This window comes from Lasioglossum baleicum, chromosome 15, assembly GCF_051020765.1.
Source record: "Lasioglossum baleicum chromosome 15, iyLasBale1, whole genome shotgun sequence".
In the NCBI taxonomy this organism is placed as follows: Eukaryota; Metazoa; Arthropoda; class Insecta; order Hymenoptera; family Halictidae; genus Lasioglossum; species Lasioglossum baleicum.
Window position 1 is genome coordinate 11,446,697 of NC_134943.1, and position 8,077 is coordinate 11,454,773.

General features: G+C 38.5%; 1 protein-coding gene and 1 non-coding gene across 2 annotated transcripts; one reads left to right on the forward strand and one right to left on the reverse strand.

The window, feature by feature from the left end:
- Nucleotides 1-2,684: 2,684 nt before the first annotated feature.
- Nucleotides 2,685-8,025, reverse strand: LOC143216554 (tubulin alpha-1 chain-like). The gene is made up of 5 exons (XM_076439717.1): nucleotides 5,176-8,025; nucleotides 4,645-4,861; nucleotides 3,615-4,444; nucleotides 3,111-3,274; nucleotides 2,685-3,018 (listed from the first exon to the last, which is right to left on the reverse strand). The coding sequence occupies exons 1-5, from the start codon at nucleotides 5,176-5,178 to the stop codon at nucleotides 2,889-2,891; spliced, it is 1,344 nt and encodes a 447-aa protein (XP_076295832.1). The 5' UTR covers nucleotides 5,179-8,025; the 3' UTR covers nucleotides 2,685-2,888.
- Nucleotides 5,724-5,805, forward strand: Trnas-gcu (transfer RNA serine (anticodon GCU)). Its single transcript has one exon. It is a non-coding gene; the product is annotated as a tRNA-Ser (tRNA).
- Nucleotides 8,026-8,077: the final 52 nt, after the last annotated feature.

An 8,077-nucleotide genomic window follows, 5' to 3' on the forward strand; every position in this document is an offset into this window, starting at 1 on the left:
CGAAGAACCTTCGTCTTCGAGAATCGAACTAAGCGTTCCTCTGTAAAGAAATCGCTCGAAAAAGACGCAAGAGAGCCTGCTGGAATTCCGCCCCCGCAACAATATTATTCATAAACCGGTCTATTCCGGGGCTAATCGAAATCACGGGCGCCATTAAATCGCCGGGGGCCGCGCCCTTTAATCGTCGCCTGACAACGTTACTGGTCCGATTTGTCATCCACGAAATTGAGTCGCATCTGCACCGGTCCGTACACGTCCGGACCGTTCTGCTTCCGAGCATAAAGCGGAATCCGTTGGTGAACCAGTGTGCAAGTGTGTATGCATACATGTATGACCATGTGTGTGCCACATACTATGATCATCTACTATAGGCCACATGCTCACAGATACAATGTCCTCGGTATACACGGTGTCCTCGAGGATAACATAATGGCAGCCGGCGAACCTATACGAGTACGAACCATTAATATATGGCCACGGGGGCCATTGTTGCGAATTAGGTACCATTGAGCGACCCATTGTCGATGACAACAGGGGTGCCACGTTCCGGCAACTGCGTTTTGATGAACTTCGCTCGATGATTCTACGTCCCCGATCCTCCTTGTCCCTCGTTCTTCGCGGACCATTAATTTCCTTCGGCCCCTACGCCGATCTAACCCGTTCGGTACAGTTCCGTTGCCACGCGGAAACATTGTAACAGGGATTTTGGGAAAAATCGAACTCGATCGAACAGTTTTGTAGTGGATATGCGAGCATAGCATCGATTTGTTTATGTAAATCTTTTGTAAATCTTTGACTATACCGTCGCCTTTGGTTGCAATTTTTGATCATAATTCTAAACTAACTTTTCCCATACATATAATAGGCTGTCTCTTCTAGTTTTTTAGATGTTAGAAAATATTTTTTGAATTGGAGTTAGATCTAAGAAAATTGAGCTTTTTAGGCCAGCATACCAGAGAATCAATAAAGACTTATTTTTGGGGATAATCAGTCACAAAAGTGAGATAAAAGTGAAAATACACAAAAATATTAATTCTAATTTATAGTACTGCAAATACTCACGTTAAATTCAGATTTCTCGAACTGTTCATTTTTCAGAATTGAAATAACTTTCTTTTAAAATAATTTTTATAATAATGGTCGTAATGGATAGTCCGAATATTTTCATATGAATTTTTGGTATAATGCTGACATCCGTGGTAAAACGTTCAAACTGCTAAACGGTGCTATTTCGTCGGTGCACGGCACGAAGTATCTCGTCGGTAGCGCACGATATTAGCTCCGACCGATACGGTAGGATGTGACACAGAAATGATAAGGCAGCTCCAACGACGAGATAGCACAGACGAGATATAGGAATAAAATAATAATAATATTAATAATAATAATAATAATATAATAATAATAATAATAATATATAATTACTGGCATTTTTTAAGGTGTCGGAACTACAGATTCCTATGGACACCTATGATTCCTGTGGTTCTACCACCGACGAGATACTCGTCAAGTAGAAGATGAATGATGATATAGTATAGAATGCTCACATTACCCATTCTGCAATTGTCTTCATTCGCACGCATTAATTTATTCGATACAATTCACAGATAAATTTATTATATCTGGCTGTTTAATGTTTATAACAATTCCTTTTTCTAATGATGTTAACGAGCACTCCCTTGACCACCTTGCCATCTAATTTTTTCGTAAAAATAGACAATAAAACTCGAAATATAGGATAACTTTTAAACCATGAACATTCGCACGCATTAATTTATTCAAAAAAGTAAAGTCTTTTCAAAATCTGTCCAGATCGATATTATCCTTGATTATCCTGTCCAGATCGATTCTTGGAACATTTATGTATAAAAAAGTGAAAGGTAATAATTCTCGTTTATGAAATGTTTCGAAATTACAAACTGAGGTGTCTCGTATAAAATTTGAAATAGGAATTGTTGATTTTCCTAAAATTATGCTTCAATAATATAATATATTTCTCGGAATTTTCTTTGTCCTTGAGTTTTTGCTTTTAATATTGAAACCAACATCGTCTGAAATACCTGCTCGGTACAGAACGTAACAATTCATGATGATCAATATGGTTCCGTGTCGATTTGCCTTCTCACTTCTCACCGACGAGAATCTCCTCAGTAGCCTTCTGCACCGACGAGATCATGTCGACGGCCTTCTGTTTCTCACTCCAGTCAGAATATATCTTAGAGGGCGTAAGAGAACACCGAAATTTTCGGGTGACACGAACTCCCATAATGCTGGCAGTCGTGATTCCTATATCTCGTCTGTGATAACAGTAAAGTGGGTTCTGTTCCATGCTAAAGATGATGTAGGAGCTGTTCCAGGCTAAACATGATGTGGAGACAAAAGTGGCACGGCCAAACCACGAACGTGAGCACTCTCACGTTTCCTCTCTGATAGGATCTCGTCGGTGCTTGAACCACCCTGTGCTTGAACCAATCGGCGAATAGCTTAGGCATTTTGCCGTAGATATCACTGTTAGCATGTTACAGATAGGTTCTGTTCCTGGATTCAACCCTTCTATATTTTTGTTGTTACTCTCTCAATAACAATATATTTATAAAAAAAAAGATTCTGTTCCATGCTAACAGCGGGAATGATCTAGCCCTGTCCGGTAAAAATTGCCACACACATTAAAATAGTAAAAAGATTTATTTACTATAAAAAAAGGCGCTGACACCTGTACATACACAGATACAAAAAAAACAATATTGCATACTAAAACAATGTACAAGGACAAATATAAACAAAGTGGACCAAAACCGTGTATAGGTTATACAGAATGAATTCGCCCCTCGAACTAGATCTCGTTAAATGACAAACAAAAATGTTCGTCAGAAAATATAACACGAGATCTAATTTTCATCTTCACCTTCGCCTGCGTCTGTCGAGTCCATGCCAACTTCTTCGTAATCTTTTTCCAGGGCAGCTAAATCTTCTCTGGCTTCGTTGAACTCGCTTTCGTCCATACTTTCGGCAACATACCTGATCATAATTGAAAGAGAATAAAAAATCATCTTCACTCCATTTCGAGAGATGGTCACGAAAATTAATTAAAGTCACGGATGAAAATTTACCAATGAACGAATGCTCTCTTTCCGAACATCAAATCGAATTTCCTGTTCAGCCGCGTCCAGGCCTCTGCGATCGCAGTTGTGTTCGCAAGCATCGCCATTGCTCTTTGGACTTTGGCTAAATCACCTCCTGGCACTACGGTTGGCGGCTGATAATTGATACCCACCTGGAAATTAGATTACTAAATTACAAACTGTTCAAAAACTATCTACTGTGTTAGCAAGAAAGTAATTTCGGTATCTTAAGGGGGGGTGGACTCGTTTCCAGGATTGCAAGGGTGCGGAATGCGCCTTCTCATTTCCCGATAACGCAGAAATGGGGTTTTGCAGTAGTCAAAAGGTATCTAAATAAAAGATAAATCTAGGCCGCAATCGCCCCCAAATTTCCTATTTTTAGCAATCCTTTCCAATCTTGCAATTCTGGAGACGAGTCTAGCCCCTTAAGAAGATTCGAAAATCTCTGCCCCGAATTTACAACAAAAAAGAAACAATTTAAACAAACAGTACCTTAAACCCAGTGGGACACCAATCCACGAACTGAATAGCTCTCTTCGTTTTAATTGTAGCAATGGACGCATTAACATCTTTAGGCACCACGTCCCCTCTATACAACAAGCAACAAGCCATATATTTCCCTCTATGGGGGTTACATTTGACCATTTGCATGGCAGGTTCGAAACACGATGAAGTCAGCTCCATGACGGTCAGTTGCTCGTGATAAGCTTTCTCGATGGAAACTATAGGCGCGTACGTCGCCAGAGGGAAATGAATTCTTGGATAGGGTACCAGGTTCGTCTGGAACTCTGTCAGATCAACATTTAGGGCTCCGTCGAACCTCAACGATGCCGTGATGGAGGAAACGATCTGTCCGATCAATCTGTTCAAGTTCGTGTAGGTCGGTCGTTCAATATCCAAGTTCCGCCTGCAGATATCGTAAATTGCTTCGTTGTCCACGAGGAACGCGCAATCCGAGTGCTCTAATGTTGTGTGCGTGGTTAGTATAGCATTGTAAGGTTCTACAACAGCAGTGGAAATCTGTGGCGATGGATAGATGGCGAATTCCAGTTTCGCTTTTTTCCCATAGTCCATCGATAGTCGTTCCATCAGCAAGCTTGTAAATCCAGAGCCGGTACCACCGCCGAATGCGTGGAAGATTAAGAAACCCTGAAGACCGCTGCACATATCCGCGATTTTGCGGATCCTGTCCAGAACAAGCTCGATGATCTCCTTTCCTAAGGTATAGTGACCTCTCGCGTAATTGTTCGCAGCATCCTCTTTGCCAGAGATTAGCTGTTCTGGGTGGAAGAGTTGATGATAGGTCCCAGTGCGGACTTCGTCTAAAGAAAATTAGTTGGTTTGGTGAACGATGATTGTGCTGGATTGGGAAGATGCAGCGAATATTTGTACGCCTTTTAATTTTTAGCAAACTCGAATGGCCACTAACAATTGCTGTACCATTATTAATAGACTGCGGATGTTCATGCAATTTCCAAAAAACCCGACCCACAGCTGACAGAATTTCTTTTCGGAGGCTCACCTATGACTGTAGGCTCAAGATCCAAAAACACAGCTCGCGGAACGTATTTTCCACCACCGGTCTCGCTGAAGAAAGTTTGGAAGCCATCGTCGCTGGAACAACTTTGTGGAGGAAGCATGCCATCGGGCTGTATGCCGTGTTCCAGACAGTATAATTCCCAACAGGCATTTCCCATTTGGACGCCGCCTTGGCCGATGTGGACTGACAGTACTTCACGCTACAAATTCAAAAAATGTTGTATGTGTTGGAACAGTTTCGTGTCAGAATGATGGAGATCGAATCGGCAATAGCGTATCCGTTCTCGGCAAGTTTGGAAAATTCGAATCACTAAATTATAGAGACTTGTGTGTAAGAAAATTGTATTCATGGTTGAAAAGCGTAGAAGATGATAGTTTCGTTGTGAGAATGATGGAGATTTCGATAGTATGTCTGTTCTCGGCACTTTTGGGAAATTCGAATCGTTGAATTATAGAAATTTGTGTGTAGGAAATTTGTATTCACAATGGAAAAGCGTGGCAGATGATTAATTACCATTTTGGCGAGTTGTTCAAGATTTTACGGAAGGGAAGATGAAACGATGTTGATCGAGCGGACGTATGAATCCAATTGACGGATTCCTATTTTGTTATAGAATTTTGTTTTCGTTGCTGGGACACGAATTTTTACACAGACGACAAATATATATAGATTGCAATGTATTTGTGTAATAAAAGAAAGAGAAAGTTACCGTGTAGCGTTTCGTTGTTCCTTTCTATTTCTCTCTTTCCATTCACTGTCAAAACGTAATTTATCCTTATCAGAATCTCTTGTAGTGCTTCAGACAATGTAGTTATTAATTTGTACGTTAATTATATTTTAAATTGAATGTATTCATTATTGTTTATTCAATAAACAGAGGCAGCTATTAAAATTGATTCGAATGTGAGATGTGTTGGCTAGTTTTTCAAATTTTAGAGATCTTGTGTAATTTACGCATAAATCTTTGGAAGTTTATGGCATTATACAATGATAATGCTTCGTTTGATTCGTTAAGGGTAGTCACCCCTGTTCCAAGGACAGTTTTGCTTCGTGTACCAGCAGACGAGGTGGCCGAGAGGTTAAGGCGTTGGACTGCTAATCCAATGTGCTCTGCACGCGTGGGTTCGAATCCCATCCTCGTCGATTACTTTTTATATTTCAACAAATCGTATTATTTCATTTATTATAATACATTCTATTCAATAACACCTTAAACTAGCTCCTTACTATGCACATTAATTAATTGTTCGGACATTTAATAATGATTTAGAGCGATGTAATACAATGCAGTACAGTGCACCCTCGCATTGCACACGAGACAGAAAATAAATATTGCTGTAAACTGCAACACAAGAAATTGTTTTAATCTAGTCTAAAATAAAGTGTAATCATGTCTGCAATTATGTATCACCAAGTATTCCATAACTCATCATTTGGACCGTGAGAAAGGACGAATTTCTCCCTGAAATATCATCGAAAAAATACAAAAATTCATTTTAAAACACTGCGTGTACATTTGTACATCAAATAATTGAAAATAAGTTAAATTACAGTCTCCTTTCGCAAGCTGAAATTGCAAGATAATGATAAGGAAGTACAAAACGTGTCTGTCTCGGTTTTACATTTTTATATTTTTACAATTTCTTGTCGCAACTAGACTCTTATCATTTTCTACTGTATCAACGATCGAGGACGTAGAGAACTACAGCAATGTATTGATTCAACGACAGACATTGCACACAGACGCAGATACATACATATACGGTCTAATACTAACTAACCTGCGGATGTTTATGCAAAATAAAAATGTTCTGCATCGATTTTGGGAAGCAGGAGTGAAATAAAAATTGATTTCATCCCTTAATGACTTCGTTCTACTAAAAACAACGTTACAATACACCAATAAATTACATAAATAAAAAGAAAAGCAAATTACACAAGAGCAAAATTCGATCTTTTGAAGTGGTCGGAATAGCAAGTTGCAAGAACAAAAAGACAGAGACCCCTTTTCCATTTCGTCGCAACTACCTTACACGCATAAATTACACAAGAGCAGAATTCGATCTTTTGAAGTGGTCGGAATAGCAAGTCGCAAGAACAAAAAGGCATACCCCTTCTTCATTTCATCGCAACTACGCTAACTCTTGCTGACCTCGGTTTTGACATCAGCCTACTACATCAGCAGATTGGCGTTCAAGATACAGTGACTTCCATTAATATTCGGTCACTCTAAAAAAGCAACAACTTTTTTAATATTGGACTATACGATTCAAACTCTTTTGGGAAGCTATTAGTTTACTACAGGATGTGAAAAGAAATTTTTTCGAAGATTGCAATTGGTCGGAATTGTAGAGAAAATACATTTTTATGTGGCCCTATATTGAAAATTTAAAAAATACGTTTTGTAGATCTGTGTACATTTGTACATGAAATAATTGAAAATAAGTTAAATTACAATCCCCTTTCGCAAGCTGAAATTGTAATATAATGCTGAGGAAGTACAAAACGTGTCTGTCTCGGTTTTACAATTTCATATTTTTACATTTTCTTGTTGCGACTAGGACCTTATCATTTTCTACTGTATCAACGATCGAGGTCGTAGAGAACTATAGCCATGTATTGGCACCGACGAGATATAGGAATAGACCTGACCACCGACGAGATATAGGAAATATTGTATATATGTGGAAAAAATATATATATGGGAAAATATATATACATATATGGGACACCAAGTCCCATAAGGTGTCAGGTCTATTCCTATATCTCGTCTGTGGTATTGATTCAACGACAGACATTGCACACAGACGCAGACACATACATAATACATATACGATCTAATACTAACTAACCTGCGGATGTTTATGCAAAATAAAAATGTTCTGCATTGATCTTGGGAAGCAGGAGTGAAATAAAAATTGATTTCATCCCTTAATGACTTCGTTGCACTAAAAACAACGTTACAATACATAAATTAAAAAAAAAGTAAATTACACAAGAGCAGAATTCGATCTTTTGAAGTGGTCGGAATAGCAAATCGCAAGAACAAAAAAACAGATCCCTTTTTTATTTTGTTGCAACTACGCTAACTCTTGCTGACCTCGGTTTTGACATCAACCTACATCATCAGGAGATTAGCGTTCAAGATAAAGCGAATTCAATTAATATTCGGACGCTTTAAAAAAAGCGACAACTTTTTTAATATTGGACTATACGATTGAAACTTTTTTGGGAAGCTAAATAAATTAGTTTATTACAGGATGTGATTTTTACAACTTTTTTAGCTGGGCCAATAACGGAAATTCAAAAGATGTGTCTGGTCTCAACTGGTATAAATTATATACGCTCTGAAAATTTCATTAAAATTAGTTAATTGGTTTGCGAATTATAAACGATCAAAAGTGGTAAAAATAGC